At 47.7% G+C, this 20,909-nt stretch overlaps 7 protein-coding genes across 7 annotated transcripts; 4 read left to right on the forward strand and 3 right to left on the reverse strand.

The window, feature by feature from the left end:
* Positions 1 to 1,028: 1,028 nt before the first annotated feature.
* AO090005000901 (uncharacterized protein) lies at positions 1,029 to 1,776 on the reverse strand (the record flags this gene model as incomplete). Its single annotated transcript, XM_023233888.1, has 2 exons — positions 1,029 to 1,036; positions 1,140 to 1,776. The coding sequence occupies 2 exons, from the start codon at positions 1,774 to 1,776 to the stop codon at positions 1,029 to 1,031; spliced, it is 645 nt and encodes a 214-aa protein (XP_023089147.1).
* Positions 1,777 to 2,847: 1,071 nt separating this feature from the next.
* On the forward strand, positions 2,848 to 3,366 carry AO090005000900 (DUF3602 domain-containing protein; the record flags this gene model as incomplete). The annotated part of the gene is made up of 3 exons (XM_001817856.3): positions 2,848 to 2,884; positions 2,940 to 3,143; positions 3,209 to 3,366. The coding sequence occupies 3 exons, from the start codon at positions 2,848 to 2,850 to the stop codon at positions 3,364 to 3,366; spliced, it is 399 nt and encodes a 132-aa protein (XP_001817908.1).
* Positions 3,367 to 4,323: 957 nt separating this feature from the next.
* AO090005000899 (uncharacterized protein) lies at positions 4,324 to 5,575 on the reverse strand (the record flags this gene model as incomplete). Its single annotated transcript, XM_023233890.1, has 2 exons — positions 4,324 to 5,412; positions 5,504 to 5,575. The coding sequence occupies 2 exons, from the start codon at positions 5,573 to 5,575 to the stop codon at positions 4,324 to 4,326; spliced, it is 1,161 nt and encodes a 386-aa protein (XP_023089146.1).
* A 7,042-nt stretch (positions 5,576 to 12,617) lies between these two features.
* On the forward strand, positions 12,618 to 13,756 carry AO090005000898 (uncharacterized protein; the record flags this gene model as incomplete). Its single annotated transcript, XM_023233891.1, has 4 exons — positions 12,618 to 12,756; positions 12,843 to 12,879; positions 12,933 to 13,424; positions 13,480 to 13,756. The coding sequence occupies 4 exons, from the start codon at positions 12,618 to 12,620 to the stop codon at positions 13,754 to 13,756; spliced, it is 945 nt and encodes a 314-aa protein (XP_023089145.1).
* A 1,389-nt stretch (positions 13,757 to 15,145) lies between these two features.
* AO090005000897 (putative IgE binding protein) lies at positions 15,146 to 15,791 on the forward strand (the record flags this gene model as incomplete). The annotated part of the gene is made up of 2 exons (XM_001817853.3): positions 15,146 to 15,394; positions 15,468 to 15,791. 2 exons carry the CDS (start codon positions 15,146 to 15,148, stop codon positions 15,789 to 15,791), a joined length of 573 nt encoding a protein of 190 aa, XP_001817905.1.
* A 211-nt stretch (positions 15,792 to 16,002) lies between these two features.
* AO090005000896 (WD40 repeat domain-containing protein) lies at positions 16,003 to 17,664 on the reverse strand (the record flags this gene model as incomplete). The annotated part of the gene is made up of 3 exons (XM_001817852.3): positions 16,003 to 16,246; positions 16,297 to 17,375; positions 17,440 to 17,664. The coding sequence occupies 3 exons, from the start codon at positions 17,662 to 17,664 to the stop codon at positions 16,003 to 16,005; spliced, it is 1,548 nt and encodes a 515-aa protein (XP_001817904.1).
* A 258-nt stretch (positions 17,665 to 17,922) lies between these two features.
* On the forward strand, positions 17,923 to 20,854 carry AO090005000895 (MutS family protein MSH4; the record flags this gene model as incomplete). Its single annotated transcript, XM_023233892.1, has 8 exons — positions 17,923 to 18,405; positions 18,452 to 18,770; positions 18,833 to 18,873; positions 18,919 to 18,996; positions 19,065 to 19,068; positions 19,132 to 19,218; positions 19,271 to 19,387; positions 19,437 to 20,854. 8 exons carry the CDS (start codon positions 17,923 to 17,925, stop codon positions 20,852 to 20,854), a joined length of 2,547 nt encoding a protein of 848 aa, XP_023089144.1.
* Positions 20,855 to 20,909: the final 55 nt, after the last annotated feature.

Raw genomic sequence — 20,909 nt, forward strand, 5'->3', positions numbered from 1 at the left:
TGATGGGTTTGATGATTTGTTAGAGATGGGAAACTCTTTCGGCTCTTACGTGGTTATGCTTATGGGAGGTCCTTATGTCAATGAGGTTTTATGATTGTATATACTTATGAATTATATATTTGCATACCTTAGATTTGTATTATTTTCTTTTCCACGGGATATTCTTGACTCATGGTTGGTGGTGGTGATTGTTGTGATTACGCTTGGGTGTTATAGCTGCTGATCTGACATGCATACTAACTAACCCCTTCTACACGGAAATCTATCTACAAGGTGGCTTCAGGTTTTATTATATCTTTCCTTTCTCAGCCTTTATCAAGGATGTGTTTGGATGGGTGAATGTATCATCTACCCGAGAAGTGTATAAAGGTAATGACGTTTCATTCGAGGAAGCTAACAGGTATGCCCACGGTGTTTCAGTCTGGTCCTGACGATTATAATGATCAAGCGGTGTACCAGGATACTAAAATGATACTTAGCAACACTTAATAGAGTGTAATGTATTCTTCGGTATTGACTTAAACGTCAGGAGAAAGCATATTGCGCTATAGTAATACAGACCCTAGTACTCTACCGTCTTTGTAAATAATGCCGGCAAACAATAAATAAGGTAAAGAAAGACATTGAACCGGCTCAACACATCCTTGGCCAATACAAAAACTTGTAATGAGTTAACACATGTAAAGCTTGCTTTGGTTAAAGCGACTTGCCTGACAATCAGAAAGTTATACAAGCAACGGCACGTAATTCGAGTCCAATTTGGGCAAACTCCATACTTGGTAACCACGATAGTAATGCTCCTTCAATGTTCCTTTCCCCTATCACCTGATTCAGCCGGGAATATACCAGGCATATTAGAGTCTCTCCCTTGTCTTGGTTGGGCTTGCTGGTTCGCAGGTGACGCAGGGTCGGACCAGCGTGTCCTACGGATCGTGGGTGCACGAGCTGTATTCGTCAGTTTTCTATTTTTCATTATCATCGCACATATTTGCACTTACGCTGTATCCCACTTGGTCCAAAAGTGAAAGTTATTGTCCTACGGTAAGTCTCTCCCGGTTGCCCCCTACCTGGCATGGGTGCTAAAGTGGAGGCCATGAGATGAGCTTAAGCACGCAACCTAATGGGTTGCAGGGGCTCACCAGGTTCTTCTGAGCCTTGCTGCGGTGCAACTCTCTCACGCGGCATTGGTTCACGTGGTGGAAGCTCTGATGACTGCTGTTGTGGTTCTAGCTGTTGTAGCTCATGCCCGTGGGACTCTGGTTGCTGTTGCCCTGACTGTTGCTGCCCGGACTGTTGCGGCCCAGGCTGGTGAGGTCCTTGCTCTTGTAGCCCTTGCTCCGCTCGCTGTCCCCGCTCTTCTCGCTGTCTTTCCGCTGCTCGCTGTCGTTCGGCTGCGATCAGCTCATCAACATCGGCTGCCAGAGTCTCATCCACAGTTTGCTCAGAATCATGCGAGTCATCATTGTCATAGTGAGTAACCACGAACGGACTTCTGTCCCCAGCGGTCTCATTCCGGGTCCCATTAACTAGTCGTCTTCTCCGACGCCTCGACTCATTGTGCGAGCGGTTAATGGCAGGAGGGTTGTAGATATCGCCGTTAGCATTCAGTCTGGGCACTAGGAAATATCGAATGCCTCCTCGGATGCTCTGATTCCAGTCGTATAGCGTCCGCCAGAATGCACCCGGTAATGCGAGGAGGTTCAGGAAGAGTGAACCTAGTAGTAAAATTATGGCGGAGATGTCGGATATAATATTCCTAAGAACGTCGAAGCACATTGGTAAAGAGTGCTAGAAGGCAAGTGTGAAAGAAAGATTGGTGGTAAAAGAATGAAATTGACTATTTAATTGACCTAGACGTATAAAGGATATGAATGGGATGTGTAGTGAGTGATGGGGCGTGTTGAAGAGTTTTGGAGGTTGGGAGATGAAGATTCATCCTGTAAGGGTATTGTAGTTTGAAGAGGAAGGAGCTTTGTAAGTATTGCTTCAAAGTGTATTGTGTTGGATTTGCTCGGAGGAGCAGGAGCGAAGATATATGGGAAACTCTTGCAGTCGGTATACATTGGTAGTAAGATGAGGCAAGTACTAGTCACTACTTTACTATGTATAGTATCTTGCTAGGAAAAGGCCATTGCGGGCCAGCGGAAAGAGTAGCCATGCTGTACAGAAAGTATAGACCATGTACCTGATAGTTCATTAGCAGTGTATTTTATACTTTTGTTGTATAGCATCAGTGTAGCCATAACATGATCGTAGTGATTCTTTGTACCCAATGACGAAATGCACAATTAAGTAGAGGCTAAGTTGCGATATTTCCACTGGATAATGGATACGGAGTACAATCCACTCAATGGCCCTACACAGTGGATCCACCAAGGGGCCAGGGACGTGGGGAATGAGACCCCGAGCACATTTCATCTGGGAAGTACAATTGGAATGATCCCAGATCAGGTGAACACCAGTAGCCCTGCCAAAGACCAAAGAGGAAGGACGTATGATTAGATAAGGGACCAAAAATCACATCATTCCGCAAACGTGCAAAAAAACCGCCATCACGCGCCAAGAGCAACGGGCTTTCATCATAAGGTCTTTTTGGGTTCCAGAGGGGCAGCTTCTTGGCCCCGATCAACTTACAGAATTTTTCCCCTTCGCCACTGCGTGCCAGCACTGTTTACCTCACTGGTTCCTATTTTCTCGCTCCATTTAATTATCTGGAATCCCATCTGAGACCCTCCCATTGCCTACAAACTCACCTGCGCAATCCTACTACCCGATCGCAACCTTCCCCCGCCAACGCCCTTTATACATCCGGCTATTCCACGCTCCCCTGATCAGTCACTCGCAACAATGAGTCGCTACGTATCTCACGGCCGCGGAGGCGCAGGTATGTAGACCAATGGAGTCATGCGAAAATTTGAATTCGTTCTGACCGGGCGCAGGCAATATCTTCTCCGGCGAAAGCCATACCACGCCGAAAGATCTCGTCACACCCACGATCAAACAAGACATTTATACCACCGGTCGCGGCGGCTCAGGAAATATGGTCGTAAACGATCCCCAGCGCCCAGAGATTGCGCGCGAGAGTCAGGACGTAGAAGCGCCGCCATTGCGTGTCGAGGAGGCTCCCCATCACACTGGACGGGGTATGTTGTCAACAGGACCTATGTTGTATTGACTAGCATGCTGATCGTGACTCCGATGTATATAGGTGGCGCCGCAAATGCGTATATTCCATCCCCCGAAGAAGAGAAGAAGGCTCGTGAGGAAGAGGAGGAACAATTGCGCCGAATTCGCACTGCGTCTAGAGACCGACTGAAGGATGCCGAGCGTGCTGCCGAAAAGCGCAGCGAGTCATCGTCGAGTTGAGAAACTGTATTTTCAAATGGCACATCTCGAGTCGCATCTTTTTGTCTGGAGTGGTATCCTGTTTTCTCAGTTCAGCCTTCGTTAGTTTTATCGGTGGGACATTGAACTGACTTTCGCGAATGCATCGATCGTGACATGTTAGGAGCGGAGCGCTGCTGGCAGTGCATGATCTTGGCTCGTGGCTCGGAGAGAAGTGTCGCCGATGATATTTTTTTGTGCCGTCTCGTGTCAACGTCTTGTTTGTCTCGTCTCTCACCTCTTATTCCCCTTTCTTTTCTTACCTCTTATTTAAATTCAATGAATACCCATGTTTGTTTGAGTGTTAGGGAGTCAGAAGGAAGCAGCCAGTCTCGGTGGTTGAGTACGGTGCTTATTTATAGCTTTCATTATGATGCACCAATGACTGCAATGAGTCTTATCGTTACTTGTTCGCGCTAACTTGACCTATGCAGCACGTCTGCCTCTAGTCGACCGAATAGTAGTTCCGGATAAGATCTACAGCGTACTAATCGTTAGGTATGCTTATGATGCTTGAATGACCGCTCCAATGAAATCTCATAGACGTATCACGATGCAATCCTCGCTTTTACTCTGGTGAAATAATTGATTAACTAAGGTCATTCCATCATGATATACATACATGCACGATACAAACAATGGCCTGATCCCAGGCCTGCTGTGATCCGTTGCCTGGTAAGGGTAACTGTCTCCAATTGAGCCTCGGTAAACAAATTCGTCCGATCCTGTACTCCGTACGCCGCTAAGCCCGATTGTTCTGAATTGGCCCTCTGTTTGTCTTAAGAGATGCCGAAATTGGATCGCTCAAATGTGAAGGGTGTCAGCCTACACTATGCATGACTTGTTGTCAATATGCTGTTATTTGAAAAGCGCCGTCCCAATATGACCGGGTGTCTCCTTTGACTGGCTTCCATGATAATGTATTCGAAGCGTGCCCTCTCACCGCGGAGGAATATAGCAGCCCGTAGCATCGAGAACCCAGTTCAGAGACTGTTTCGATTCCGTATCAAGGTGTTGACCAATTTGCCTAATCAGTCTGGCTCCCCATTCACCCATCCACCAATGTTCTCTTAAGGAGTGAAGAATCACAGCAAAATGACCGAGGACAGTCAGAGCGAACGGTTGTCGTTCTCTAAGCAAGTCAACGAATCGCGGGGGAATCTGAAAGATCCACTGAAATGCGACAACCATAATCTCTCCACCTCTTGCAAGCTTGTCCAGCGACTCTCCCAAGTACTTAATGGCGGGGTTATAAACATCACTCTCATGCTCTGGGTTCTGCCGGGTCAAGGCCGCGTTCATTCTGAGAAGCGCCATTATAGCGAGCCGTGACGTGTCGGGCATGCGCGGTGGCGGATCGCTGGATTCAATTAATTCCTTCATTTCCCCTATCTTGACCCGGTCGATGATCGCTGGTATGGAATCCCCCAAGGCTTTGGTAAACCGGAATACTTCGCAAAGCTCGTCTAACGCCGTTTGATCTTCATGCGGTTCTATTATGAGAGGAAGAGCGAATGCAGACACGATTAATATATGGTAGAGAGCAAACACTGCGTTTGAGTTGGAGTCGTTCAGTTTACCCTTCACCTTCTCCAGGCCGACCCGGGCCTGGCTCCGGTAAGACCGTGCTATCATCAAGTGGTTTTCCTTTGTAGTACCGCTGCTATTGAATGTGAGGTGGAGTGCCGACAATGCGAGAATACCATGCATTAGGAAGGGGTGACGCATCGCCTCTCGAGGCACGGCGACACGCCAGACCCATTCGACCGTGTCGTCCCGGGAGATAGAGCGATAAGTTTCTGTACACCATTGGATCATAAGCTCTAACTCTTCCATATTAAGCTCTTTAGGCGCAGAGACAGGATCGATGTCTTCCATCATGATTCTGTATTGAGAGGCAAGACAACGGCTGGCAGTTGGTGACGATGCTTCAGTGTAAGATGAGGCGGACGATGTATATAGATGAGCCTGGGTCCTCGAGCACATGTACCGAGATAGGACAAGAAAGTGAGGATACTGGGAGCTGCCCTATACGTAATGAATTAGTAGACGTGGAAAGTAAGACAAAGACGCCTCAGGCACGCCGGCTAAAGAAACCCATGCAACCTTCGAAACATACCCCAGCCCGTTGACACTTGCATTCACCACAGTCAATCCGAGATGATCCTTTGTGATTTCGCCGTGCAGGCATTTCTCAAAGCAACTTGAGCGGTCGAGAAGAGCGAGGGCCGTTTGTCATAAATCCTTTCACAGCGATGCCATTCGGTTTGATTTTCTTGACGTTCTTAAGTCGGTGCATCTTTACGAGACCCAAAGAAAAACCCCGCAGAGCCTTGGATGTTGCACCAGGTATTTATTGCACCTGAGCCAGACTAGTGCTCATGAACAGATTGATTACTCCGAGTGGGTCTATAATTTGTTGCTTTACGAAACCCTCCCTTGGCAGGGCTGTTGTACGTTGGCTTCGACGGAGGAGTCCTGTGCTCCTTGTTGGTCCTCTACGCACGATGCCATTGAACGAACATATGCATGGCTGTCTCCAATATCCCTAAGAAGGAAAGAGGTCTCAATGGATCGAGACTCATGTTCGACGATCGACTACGCTCGCGCTTTTGCTAACTAGACAAATAGAAACGCTCGGGACCAATCAAGAATATCGCAAGAATACCATTGAGAACCGAAGATTGGCAGTCGCTTAGGCGCCCGACGGCTCTCCCACTCCGAGTGCTTACCGGACATCTTTTCAGTCCTCGGCTTACTCTTTTGAGGAACAACTTAAACGAGAAAATGCTCCAGAGTACCAATAGAGCAGGGGGGACCGAATGGATCAACTTGAACTTAAGGCGCAATTGCACGCGGTTCTGGTGGATAATTGAATCTCATCGTCATGCCATGTTGGGACAAGGGCCCGGCGCCGAGATCCACTTCACCCACACTAGTCTCAACCGGGTATCGAGCGGCGAGCCCTTCTTTTTCCGTTTCAAGTAACAAGTATTCTTGGTCTTCGCTTTCATCCATGATTGGATCGACACTGCAAGTCAACGACATACACATGCGCTTTGTTCCATGGTTGACCGACTAGATTAAGTGCCTATCATGGGGTATTGCTTTTCCCACGCGAGGAGCTACTAAGATTTGCTTTTTTGTTTGCCGACTCCTATGGGTACAAAGCGAGATAGGCTCATCCATTGCCTTGGGCCTAGGGGGGTTTTCCAGAATTTTCGCTAGCAGCATGGCAGGACAAATCTCTTGCGACCAGCGATCCACTCCGTGTGGTTGGTCCAAGCTTCTGTGGCGAAGAGGTCACGCATGCGATCTTCTTGCGCCGTACGGAGTACACGTAAGATTGCTTGTCATGAACCCAGCTGAATAGAGGCTAGACTTGTCCTTTCCGTCATCAAGGTAATCATGGGTCGTGGCGGTCCTGGCCAAAACATGCACCGACAAGGAACTTCAGAGTGGGCCAGCGTCAGTAATGGAGCGTTCGTTCAGAGGACTATCCCCTGGCGGGCAATTGCAGAGCTTATCATTGTTCGCATACAAAGCAACTACTCTACAATGTGGCTACGAAGTTGGCGACCATACAGCTGGTGGGTCGGGAACTCGTTTCGCATATTGAAACCCAATCAGTCCTGCTAAATCGGGGGTGGAGTCCTCATGTACGAGGTACAACTTACTTACTATCTCTTGGTTATTATCGCTCAAGGATGTACATGATCTCTTTCCACTTATGGAACTATAACCGACACCTTTGCAGACTGCGCCCCGCTATAGTTCAATCTCCTAATTCGGATAGAGGAGCATGTATGCGCGCATGTCGATCTTGTGCTCAGTCTCTGTTACACCAAACGGTCAGTCGGCATATGTTATAGAAGGATTTATGCTTAATACATATTCTCGCTGTCGGTACCACGTCTTCTCTCCCCTCAAGTTCCATGACGGACCTCATACCGGATATAGATTAGCACCATCTTGACCCTTTGTTGTACATACACTTCACACGTGATCAGCATTTCTTTATATCGTTGTGGTACACCTTGGAGAGCCGTTATTTACTAGACAATGACTGGTGCCCGTGTGGCGTTTTGACGGTTACCGAGACAGTATTTGATTGAGATATCATTGTCTCAAGTCGACCATTGATTTCTAAAGACATATACATACTAATTATAGCTAGTGAATTTGGCGCATGCCCAGTATATACTAGCCCTAGCATCTTACAGCGCTAACGGCGCGAAATGGCTACCTAAAGCCAGCTGCGGTTGAAAGAAAAAAAAAAGTCCTGTTCCACAGTCCTACATGATTGTTGGTGGCCTGTTGATCAAAGAATGGATGGACATCCATGTCCATAATGAACATACCCCCTGTCCCTTCACAGTTGCAGTGACATCACTCCGAATTGGTCGAGTTTCCTTCAATACCACCATAAAACGCTGAATCAACATGGATATATAGCAAGACAGGATATCGGTGGGACATCGTACAGTGTCAGACTTTATCAGCGACATATTAAGATTGAACACTACGTTCGGGTAGCGATTGTATATCAAATAACGTCATCTGCTTTCCTATAGAACATCGAAGTAAGTCCGCGTTATGATTAGTGCTGACTGGCAGTTGTACTAGTAGGGTTACCCTAGTTAGTGCGAATTTCTTGAACGGTCAAGGTGCATAGATTCAAATTCCGAACGGCCATTAGCATCATAAGCCGGACTTGCTCGATAGCTAGCGCTACTATGTACTCAACTAGTTTCTCAACCGACAGCTGTTCCCTTGCTCTCTTCCCCTCTTTTTAATCACCTTCCTTTCTTCTATACTCCCCCGACCCGAAATCAAGCATATATCCCAGCAGTGAACCTACGTCGCTGAGAGGTCATTATTCCCTAACACGCAATTACCCAACAGACGTCACTATACAACCCGCTCTCATGTACGAGAAAGGCCATCCTTCCACCACTACAAGCACTAGCAATGAAGTAACGAACTCCCATATCGGAAGTTAGACAAGACTCTGTATACACATCACTGTCGAGATACTCAAAGAGACGTCCAACAGTAAGAGTCTGGTGTAGCTGGGATTGAGAAAGTCGTGTACATGACGCCTGCGGTATTAGTGCCACCTCTACCAGATATTTTTCATACAATTCCTAATCTCAAAGAACCTAGAGAAATGTCTCACTTAATCGCACCATATATATTACGCCAATATGCTGCAAGGATGTCGAATAGTTGGAAGGTTGCCCGCATCGTAGATTAGGTACGTGGTATGTATATATCTACATCGTCATCGTGATTATTATATGTCACTCACTCTCCGTAACAGCCATGCGATGCTTTATAACAAGTCTAAAAACAGGGTTGACAACCTCTTTCCCACATAGCTACAGATAAAGTAAGAGAATAAAAAATACAAGATACTTATTAATAGTACCCACTTGCACAAACAGACTCAAAATGCCGAACCACATGGTTCAAATAGGAAACCTGATCTCGCCAAAGCCAGGTTGAATCAGCATTATATTGGTAAATACAATCTAAAACTTTGTTTATGCAAAAGTGCTTCTGAATAAATCCCGCATTGTAAACTAGTGTATACCAAACCGGAGACACAATAGTTTCTACTCCGGATCAGGCTACCATAGCCCTAAGCACGTCATTCTTTACGCTGGGTGTGAGGCTCTTTGCCGAGACCTGTCATTCTCCGCCATGGACCATGAATTAACCACCCATGACAGAGAGAGGATTTAGCTTAGGGTGGGGCTGCATTGCTTGCCTTATGAGAGTGGGGGCTGGGGCCTTGAACTTTGTTTCTGAAGATGAGCTTATTTACTATGAATTTTGATCGGATGTGCTGTGTTGAATCTTGTTGACGTTATATACCACGTCAACGGTGACGTTTGTAGATCATTAGACTCCAACAGCGTTTTATGTTTGTACGTTCTTTAATGAGTAGCTCCTCTGTCGCATTATCCACGTAGTTTTTGATATTCGCACCAGCTGAGGTAACACGCGTGCTGTCGCGTAGTCACATGTAACAGAAGGACGACGTGAAAGGAAAAGAATCCTCGTAGCAGCGTCGCCGCTGACGATTACTCCAGGTAATTGAACTATGCAGAAGCTTTAGCCATTGTAACAACTCCACGCTCGGTGTTTGATAATTCTAGGTTTGTTGAAGCGAAATTCCTGTTTACGGGATCTGGGATCGGTACAAAACAGCGCTAGTCACATGAACGAGACTCTCCGAGTTGACGATTAGGTTTTATCTAGAGTTTTTGTGACAGGTACATGTATTTGTCGGCTGAGGTGTTGAGGGCGGCGCCATGGATGGATGGCGATCTGAGTCAACGGTGAAACTTGTAAAACGTAAGCCAATGTGTGGGTGGCTTTATTGTAAGCTGTAAAACATTGCTTATTGGTCTTGTAGATTTTTAATTTTTTTTATTTTTTATTTATTTATTTATTTATTTTTTTTTCTTTTGAATGGAGTTGTGATATTTGCTAGTTTGTTGCGTTAATTGTATCCATTAGCAGTCATCATCGTGATAGTAGGTTAGAGTTTTGCGCGAACCAGAAAGAAACCAGAATCTCAGTCGACGTGAGGGGCATGACGTAGAACACCTGAGAAGTTATTGTGAACCCTTGGCATTATCATTCGATATATAGGTCATGGGGAGTCGCTGCGCCCCCAATTTTTCGCAGTTCAATGACGCGGGGATTGCGACCAAATATCCGGTGTGGACGTGGGCGAGCAAAAGGGTTACGATGTCTGCAAATGTCATTTTCAACTTCTTTTCTCCATGGTACCCTGTTCTTCGCCTTGAGTTTACTGAGAGTCTGAGTAGACTCAATACAGATTTTCACCAGAAATTAAACAATGCATTATGCAACGAGGTCCAAACGCCAAAATCTGTCAGCAGACGACTAATTAGGCGTGCAGACAAAGGATTCAGGCATCCCGCTGGTCGAGGATGGAGGGGTTACCATGGACAGCAGAACGAAGTGGGAGAACGCAGACGGGGAACTGCAGTCCCCGCTCCCAACAGTGCGCGCGGCACTGCCGGTGGTTGTACCCGTAACCCGACTCGTTGGCAAACTTCCATTCTTGGGCATCGCATTGGTGCATGCCAAGGACGACGGATCTGCTTAGGGGCCGACAAGTGCTGATCGACCCTGCGCTTCGAATGTAGCTCTCACCGCCCCAAGTAAAGAGAAGAATTGGCCGAGTTCGTCTTATGGAGGGAGAAGAAAGGAAAGGAATGAAAAATAAAACAAGAGAGAGGTGAGACAGTAACCTTTGCGGTAGGTGTGTGCCTTCCGTTATCTTTTTCCATTGAATCTGAAAACGGATCGCGCTTGGGTCAAGCTTGCTTCGCTTTAACCCAAACCGGAGGACCACTTGGTTACTCCTCAGCACCGAGGATCGTCTTTATGACAGTCATAAAAATAAATTGGATGCTGAATATGGCAGTGCAGATTGGTCGGGGCAATGATTTTGGCCTCCACTGGACTAGGGTTTTGCCGCTGTTTGGGCTGCTAGGCATTTTGATCTAAACCCCTCCGTCGTTGATCGTTACATTTCCGGAAACCCCACGGACTGGAGATAATTTGAAATAGCTGCTCAAGGTGGAGACAAAAATACCAAATTGACTGATTGAGATCATCTCTATACAAAAAAGTAGGAAAAAAATAGAAAAAGGAAAATAGGAAAAACAATCTATGAAGAGTATCCGTGAAAAAGAAAAAAGGTTTGAATATACAAGTATAATTTGGCGAGTCGATAGATCGTGTGTGATTGTCGGGATATGCTCGGCCTTTGGCGATTGATTTCTCACATTTCGGCACTACGCCCAGAAGGGAGGAAGTCTGAACCCGACGGTCTGGGTCGAGGTTCCTGCGGCGGGCTGATCATCGCCTAATCCGTGAGTCTTGTTGCTGCATCTCGTCAGAGAGTAAGTCATTTAGGGAAGAACAAAGGTGAACCCAATTTGGTATTAAAATAGTAACGAAAATAGAAGAAAGTGGCGAAAAATAAAAAAAAAGGTACCAAAGAGATGAATAAAATTATACAACAAATGTCAAGGTATATTAACAGGAGCAAAGAAATCAATTGTATGAAAAATAATCATGAGAAAACATTATGCTGGTTGTATCGGAAAGAAGGTGATCGCCAGAAGGTAAAGTTAATAAAAATCTAAATGATTGAAAAATTAGGAATAAATTTCTAAGGGTATGAGCTCATCCACATTCGAGTTCCTCTCTTGTCTGGACCTCTCGTGACTGTCCACGCTCTCCGCTTCGTCATTCGGCTCTCTCACCTTTTCTTCCCTCTTTTTCCACTTGCTCTTCCCTCACAAACTCCCCCACACCTAACACGTCCCGACTTTCAGTGTCAACCCTTGGGTTGATCTGCAGCTTCTGACTCACGCCGATTAAATCCAAGTGGCCTCTTAACGACCCTGAAGATACGCTGTGTGCGAACCTTTGGTCCTGAGGTCGATCCGTGGAAGGCCTAGCGAATCTCCCGCAGTTTGACAGCTCCTTCTTACGGCTCAACCACAGCGATCGTCAATCACCCTTTGAAAATCTGAGCGGAGTGGTAGCACGCGTTGCGAATTGATTGAACTGTACGTGATTTTAAAGATAAATGCTTGATGTTCGTGGTGATCGTTCAACTTATCGCTCAGATAGCTTAGGCCAGTCGCGCATCCTACCTTTCGGGTACGCCCCTCTTTCGCCACTTTTTCCCTGGCGCCCTCTCAGAAATTGCATCCCCGCAACGATCGTACCTCTCAACACTCGCACGCGTCTCTCCCCACAAACAGTTTACTGTGACCCGTACCATTGTGTGCTATATTTTTTTATCAGCTCGCTTCAGTGCCCGGAGTTGTCGCAGCGCAGGTCGAGGACCGACAAACTTTCAATCAGTGCTTGCTTCGGTCGCGGCTTTCAAGCACTCCAGCTATCGTTTAAGAGTCAAATGGTCTAATTGTGACGTTGGACGCTTTTCGTATGCTCTCTAGACGCTAGCGTTTCATCTACCTAAGATACTGTTGCTCTAGCTCTTAACACATTCACGAAACGGGAGCACCGGTTATCGTTACCGTTTATTCCACTCTCACGCCATGTATGCTATCGAAGAAAGGGCACACCCACCACCACCACCGCCGCCTCTCTCCATGGATCGAATCCCTCCGCCTTCCTCATCATATCCCACACCGGGCTCTGGGGGTGGAATGGTCTCCGCAGGCATTCCGTCATCCAGCCACCTAGCGCCGCTCTCGACTGTCCATGAGGGTCGCATTTGGTCTCTACAAGTTGTGCAGCAACCAATTCGAGCCCGAATGTGCGGCTTCGGCGACAAGGTTAGTTCCAGTATATCCTCTTTATCGACCGACTGCTTATCTCGTCGATCTAGGATCGGAGACCCATCACCCCTCCTCCGTGTATTCGCCTTATAGTTAAGGATGCTCAAACCGAAAAGGAAATCGACATCAAGTATGTAAACCTTGGAATCAAGTCATTAGATGCGGCGCTGACCTTGGTTGTAGTGAAATTGATACTTCTTTTTACGTTCTCATGGTAGACTTGTGGAACGCAGAGGGGACTAATGAGGTGAATTTGGTCAAGCATTCAGCAACCTCTCCGTCGATATCCACGGCTATGTCCTCTTCATACCCGCCACCGCCGCAGACCCTGTCCCCTACCTATGCGCAATACCCACAGAACGCCTACGGTCAGCCGGTCCCCTATCCGCAAATGAATAGCTATTACCCCGGAAACCCTCAGCTACAGTATCAAAACCCTTACGGCGCCAGTCCCCAGACCTCTTACTATCAACCATACTACCCGACAGGCGGCCATATGCCACAAGCCAATATTTCCCCTGCGCAACCGGTTAGCACGGGCCCTGGTGGCATGTTCACGCGCAACCTCATCGGAAGTCTCAGTGCCAGTGCCTTCCGTCTGACCGATCCTGATAACAAAATCGGGGTATGGTTCATCTTACAAGATCTGAGTGTACGGACTGAAGGGGTTTTCCGGTCAGTGAGCATCCATCGTAAATTGTTGCAATGCACTTTGCTAACTTCCTTTCAGCCTTAAAATGAGCTTTGTCAACGTGGGTACTCAATCCAGTGATTCTCCTAATGGAGGAGTATCTGTTATCAATCACGGTTCCGCACCCGTCCTAGCGTCCGTCTTCTCCGAGCCATTTCAAGTCTTCTCCGCCAAGAAATTTCCCGGAGTGATCGAGAGCACGACGCTCAGTAAATGCTTCGCTTTGCAAGGCATTAAAATTCCCATCCGCAAAGATGGCGTGAAGGGCTCACGCGGCCGGAACAACGATGACGACGATGGGGACGATTACGATTAAGAAAGTCGTGTTGCTTTGCTGCACTACGCTGTACGTTGGGTTGAGAGACGTTGTGGCTCGAGTGCCCTTGAATTTCATGGTTCTACTCTTTTTACGCATTTACGGGTTAAGACACGGGGACAGGTTTCGGTCGGCGGTGTTCAGGGCAAGACAGGTTCTTTCAAATGGGTGGGATGTATTGCTATCAGGCTTGGTGCCGCGGTGTTTTTTCTCTTCTTTTTTTGTTTTTCTTTTTGCTCTTACCTTTTTTGCTAATTGTTGATTCACCCCCTTTTGTTTTTGATTTCTCTATAATATCCCCCTTTTTGTCACATCTTTTTTTAATCGTCTCGAGATGTATGTTTTGCTGTATGGATGCTGTCCGCACTGCGTGAAACATATATCTCTGTGCTTTTATTTCTTTCTTTTTATGTGTACTTGTTGTTTGTCCAAACAGTGCCGAGGACTCGATCACCCCTATGATATTTCTGAGAGGTGACTGAGACCAGGCGCTTCGTGTATGTTTTGCCACGGAATTGAAAGAACCGACAGGATGGAATATGCCCTAATCCATGGATATTGTGGAGAACCGTGACATCAGTAGTGGATTACCATATCAGGTGATTGAACATGTAGGTCCATGCATGGAAGAAGAACAAAAAACTCAATTGATAATCTCTAAATTAAGTAATTTTAACTTCGTGGGAATTCCATAGGAAGCGTTGCCACCGAGGACCCTGGAACGAATATAATCTACCTAGAAACGGGTCTCGTATCCGTCTGATGTGGCGGTGCGAATGGTGATGCCATTGAGTGCTTCTCTCCCATGGGCCTGGCAAATTTCCAGGTCTGTCGGCATTGTCCGAACCCTCGGCCATTGTTTGCTATACAGTGTGGCTAATTTCTATTATTATACCACTTACTCTTGCAGCGTTACAGACCAGCTCCAAATGTCTCGGAAAAAGTGAGACAGTGATTTCGAGGATCAACGATAGCAATCTCGGTTCTTCAACTGCCTCCCCACAAAAACGTCATAAATCCCCGCGGTTACTCGTCCCGTGATTCCCGTGACAAGCCATCACATCGCTTCGATGCGGTCTCACTTTAGCGGTTGAACGGTGCACCAGCTCATTATTGGCGGCGCCTCCTGATAGGTTATGATCCAGATTTCGATATGATTATGCAGCGGTTGGCGCCGACTGCAATGTAACGTCTCTCTCATGGCTCCACGAGATGCAGAATGTTGTATGACTCTCGCTATCCATGGATATCTCTCAGCCTCCTCGTCCTCCGGATATAAATACGAGGTCGATATCTCGACAACATGTCTCTCCAAACAGCTCAGTCTGAAAACATTATAACCGTCTTCCAAGTCCGCCTTCACAGTCTCTCGTTTATCAAACCACCAAGATGAAGTTCTCCATGGTCCCCTCGTTGCTTCTTCCCCTGCTGGCGGCTGCTGCCCCAGCCGCCCCGGAGAACCCTCCTTTCGGTGTCATGTCCGCTCGCTCTGCTTCCCCCATCCACCTCCTCCCCATGACCGCCTCCGGTCAGAAGTTCTACCTTGGAGGCAAGACCCAGTCCTACTGCCCCCTCCCTGAGTCAAAGGACTGCCCTCCCGGCACCGAGACCGTTTTCTCCCCTGGTGGCTATGGCTTGGTAAGCCCTCTCTTTTCTTTCCCTCGTATTTCCTGTCTCCACCTTCTCCCCGTTACTAACGGAAGTTCTCCAGAACGTCAATGTCCCCGGCGGCCAGCAGGTCTATGTTGACCCTAAGGGCGCTCTGTCCTTCACCCAGGCCCACTCCGCCTATATCCCGGAGGGCTCCGCCGTGGGTCCCTTCACTTACAAGCCCGGCGAGCAATGGGGCTACTACTCCTTCAATGGCTGGGGTGCTTCCGGCTTCATGGCTTGCCCTACTGAGGACAACCGCTGGCAGGTGTTTGCCGCTGTCCAGAACGCTACTGTCCCCAAGGGTAACGTCGCTGATTGCCTTGGCTTCGATGCCTTGGCTCCCAAGGCTGCCAAGGAGGCTGCTGCTTGGCAGTACATTTAAATCTGCAGTTGATTATGGGATCCTGATTTGAGAGATAATCAGAGATGAGAAAGAGTGTTGTTGGTTACGCAACGCGGTGATTGTCATGGTTGTGTAAATTACTCTTGTTGATGAGATATGACACTCCTTTTGTATATATGCAACATTTTGAAACGAAATAGTGCTTAGGGTATCGCAACTTTTCTTGTATAATTCTATTGCCGTATCTACGTTAATTCCTCCATATCCGCACGGCTTTGTCCTTGCCGCCGCTGCCCACCTTCTCGCCATCGGGGCTCCAGTCGACGGCGAAGACCTCGTCTTTGTGTCCTGGGAGGTCCATGGCCAGTTTTCCTGTGCGGACGTTCCACACCTTCAGGGTGGTGTCTTTGGATGAGGATACCAGAAGACGGGAGTCGGCTGAGAAACAGCACTGATAGACGGCACCGACGTGGCCGCGGAAAGTAGTGATGAACCTGTTCATGATTAGATATGTATATAACGACATACTGGGTGGTATACTCACTTTCCATCTCTGCCATTCCACAGCTTCACATGGTTATCGAATCCAGCCGATGCGATGTATGCCATATCGGGCGAGAAGGTCACGTGGTTGACCTCCTTCTGGTGGCCCAGTAATCTGGCGACCGGCTTGTTGGAGCTTTCCGGTTCCCACAGGTACATAGTGAAGTCATCACTTGCAGATACGAGCCTCTCAACAATCTTGTTGTTGACGGTGGCCGCTTGCTCGAAGCGTTTCCGGGCTGCGGTGACCTTGTCGGCATCGGCTTCAGGTACCTTCTTGGTGTGGTCGTGGTAGGCGGTTCTCAGGACGAAGTCTGTCGATAGAGCGAGGTGGTTCACGCGGTGCGCATGGGCCTGTAGTGTCTGAATGAGGGTACCCTGTTTGGCGTCCCAGACCTTGATGGTCTTGTCATGGGAGGCTGTGTAAATCTTGCCCATGCCGCCCCAACGAACGCAGGTGACCGAGCCTTTGTGACCGGACAACACAATATCAATTCGCTTCGATACAACGTCCCAGACACGGACTGTGGAATCCTTCGACGCCGAAGCCAATCGCGGCCGACCAGTTTCTTGCGCATGGTACGGTTCCCAAGCCAGACTGGTGATCCACTTTGCGTGTCCCTTGAGAGGGCCTCCCAGTGACTGTCCTTTCTTTGCATCCCACAGTCGTACGCTATTGTCCATGCTACCTGTCGCGATGATCGCACCATTGGGGGAGTAGGCGACTGCCAGCACCCAGCTGGTATGTCCCTTCAGTGTGTGCAACGGTGTACCAGTGTCGCAATCCCAGACGCGAGCTGTCGAGTCGCCGCTTCCGGTTACCATTGTCGAAGAAGATACAGGGGAGAATGCAGTCGCAAGAATGGCTTCACCATGTCCGGCTATAGAAGCAGCGCATCGTGAAACAGCCTTCACTCGGAATACTGCCTGCGGGGTAAAGTATAGAGAGATGGTATCTTCGGTTGTTCTGAGTCCAGGTTGGAGTAGCGAATGATAGAGATCTGCTAAGATGTCGATTGCCTGATTGTCTTTATCCTGAGATTGGTAGGTGAACCGGTACGGTACTCGTTCATCATCTTCCTATAACCGAGTAAAAGATTAGCCTAAAGCGCATATCGGATCTTTGGCTTCTCTGCGTACCTACATTGCCTTGTAATGTATTCAAAAGTGTCTCAAGATTTTTCACATTGGCATCGGCCACTGGAACGGACACTGCAGGTCCCGTTGCGGATCCTGTTGCTTGGTCGAAGAACTGGACTCGGACACTGCCCAGGTTATCCGGGATGCTTTCAATCTCCTGTTGCAGACGCGCCTTCTCGGCGATCTCCGTCTTCTGGCGCTTGGTCGGAGGGGGTACTAGAGTCGACATGTTGCCACTCAAATGAAATGTTTGTTTGTATTGAAGTCGGTCTTGAATAAAAATTTCAACGGCTATCATAAAATCCCACTTATCGCGGAGTAGTGGATCGGCGCTAAACTGTATTTGGTTATCCGCTCTGTATCAATAGTATTCGAGAGTATACAACTTTCTTTCCTTCTTCTCTCTCAATTACATGGAGAAATTCTTTTCCCCTCTTTTTTTTACTCCAAGATTGGAATTACTTTACCCTGTAGAATGTCAGTCTTGATGTCTAGAGCTTCTTCCCTGGGAGCGACTGATTCATTCGTTCCTCTCTCGAGGCAAAGCAGTGGACCCCTCCGAACAAGACCTCCTACGACAGCAACAAGCGTCGCATCTCAGGAGATCATATGTGCTGTCAGCGAGTCGCGTGGTATCTCGTCTACAGTTGGCCTTACTTTTATAAATTTATCAACGGCGGAAGCAGTTCTGTGTCAGATATGTGACAGCCAGACTTATGTCAAAACAGTTACCAAGATCGGGGTGTTTGAGCCCACAGAGATACTGTTCATGAATACAGCCAAAGACTCCAAACTATTCTATATCATTCAAGAAAATATCCAAGAAACAACATTCACATTCTTAGACCGCAGGGACTGGTCGGAGAAAACCGGCCATGAGTATGTGGATCGACTAGCTTTTCCAGAGGATATTGAGTCTATCAAGATTACCTTGGGAGGTAATTATTTCGCTGCTTGTTGTTTCGCTGCCGTATGTGCAAACGACCACATATGTAGGCCTCACTAAGTTTGTATAGGTCCTGAGATATGTTGAGCTAGAGCTAAATAAGACGTTCACTTCGCATTCCCTTCGCATCCGCTTCGAGCCCTCCCAGGGGTCCATGCTGATTGACTTATCCACCATAGTTTCCTTGGAATTGATCCAGAATCTGCAGAATGCCAGATCAAAGGATAGTCTCTTCGGACTTATGAATGAATCACTAACTCCCATGGGTGGTAGGCTTCTGAGAGCCAATATTCTACAGCCCTCTACGGAGGTTTCGAAGTTGTCAGCTCGATATGATGCCGTGGAGGATTTATTTACAAAAGGGGAAATGTTTGTATCGATTAGACAAGGTGAGAAACATAGGTCCCTTGCTAGTCCTATACTAATTTGTTATGCTTCAAACTTCCAACAGCCCTCAAGGGTTTCATCGACGCAGATAAAGTCTTAACATCCGTGAGTAGATAAGCCTTTTGACGCTTATCGCTTCTAACAGCCTAGCTCATCCTCGTTCCAACTAAACGAACCTTTCAATACGTCGAACAATCAGTCAACAACGTCATCATGCTCAAGACTTACGTGTCTTCAATTAGATCAGTATACAAGGCTCTTGCAACGGCTCAAAGCAGCCTTTTACTGACCATCAGAGAAGTAGTATACTCATAACCTGCTACATTACAGGTCTAACCAGGCTATAGCTATGCGCTCCAGCAGGTCATCGAGCAGTTGAAGAGTTAATTGAGTCAACCCTCAATGAGTATGTAACATACCAAACAAGGCCGCTTGATCTTAGGAATCAGCGTATATACTGTGTCAGGGTACGTATTTGTCGCTTAAGCTGCTATATTCCCAGTACGGCTGTCTGATAATCCGGCGATACAGGCCGGAGTCAACAGTCTACTAGATGTCGCGAGACAGACATACAAAGAAGCAAACATGGATGCTGCAGATCTCATTACAAAGCTTTCAGGTGAGTAGGTAGGACTCGTTGTAGATCACACAAATTTAATGCGCTGTAGAGTCTCATGGAATAGCCCTCGATTTGAAGTTCGACACAGCACGCCAATACTATATCAATATATCAGCTACCGAAGTAAACACACTCCCTGAAGTATTCATCAACATATACCGCAAGAAGAACCGCATAGAATGCCAAACTCTTGACTTAGTCAAAATGAACCAGAAAATCATCGATGCACATAACGAGGTAATCAACATGAGCGACCAGACTGTCCACGAACTGATCGAGGACATCCGCTCCGAAATTGCCCACCTCTTCAAAATCAGTGAAGCCATTGCCATGCTTGACATGCTATCCGCATTCGCACAGCTAGCTACAAACTACGACTACGTCCGAGCAGAATTAACAGATGTCCTCGCCATCAAGTCAGGACGACACCCCATCCGCGAGAAAATACATACCAAGAAATTCATCCCAAACGACGCCTACGCAACCCAGCAGTCCCATTTCCAAGTCATCACTGGCTGCAACATGAGCGGCAAATATACCTACATCCGCTCCCTAGCCCTAATGACCATCATGGCCCAAATCGGCTCGTTCATTCCAGCAGAATACGCCTGCTTCCCAATCGTGCACCAACTCTTCGCTCGCGTTTCAACCGCCGATGACCTAGAAGCAAACGTATCGACCTTTGCCGCCGAAATGCGCGAGATGGCCTTCATCCTCCGCAATATCGAATCAAGGAGCATGGTCATCGTCGACGAACTCGGCCGCGGCACCAGCACAACAGACGGTCTAGCCATCGCCATCGCCATCGCAGAAGCCCTCGTCGAAAGCCACGCCCTCGTCTGGTTCGTCACCCACTTCCACGACCTCGCCGTGGTCATGGCCGAACGCAGTGGCGTCGTCAGCCTCCATCTCGCGGTGGAGATATCCCCTGACACGACTAAGATGACGATGTTGTACAAAATAGCCGAAGGCCCCGAAACAAACCGCTCCTATGGCCTTGCTCTTGCTAAACTCGTTGATCTACCTCCTGGCGTGCTAGAGTATGCGCAAACAGTCTCGGAGAAAATGAACCAAATTGCGCAACGTCGTCACAGTAAATCTAGAGCTCTGGCTGTCTCGCGGAAACGAAACCTGATTCTCTCGCTTAAGGAGCAGCTTTTGCAGGCCCGAGATGGGAAACTGGAAGGTGAGACACTTCGAAAATGGCTGAAGCGACTCCAGGATGAGTTTGCGTTGCGGATGGCGGCGATTGATGAGGATGAGTCTGTGTCTTGTGGTTCTGAGGATGGCGAAGAACAGGAGAGGTCCTTTTCGGAATTGATTGAAGTGACAGGACCTAATACTGTGGATCATCAGTCAGATCGCGAGGAAAGTTCGGTACCCCTTCTCAACTCGTCGGTTGAGGAAAGGTCCATTATAGAGATTTCTTCCGACGATGTGTCCGAGAATAGTAGTTTGGAAGAGTGAGGAGCACTGATTGTTGAGATGGCGGCTGTTAATGTCTACTAACCCTGGAAGCATT

The sequence above is a fragment of the Aspergillus oryzae genome, chromosome 1 (genome assembly GCF_000184455.2).
Source record: "Aspergillus oryzae RIB40 DNA, chromosome 1".
NCBI classification, from domain to species: domain Eukaryota; kingdom Fungi; phylum Ascomycota; class Eurotiomycetes; order Eurotiales; family Aspergillaceae; genus Aspergillus; species Aspergillus oryzae.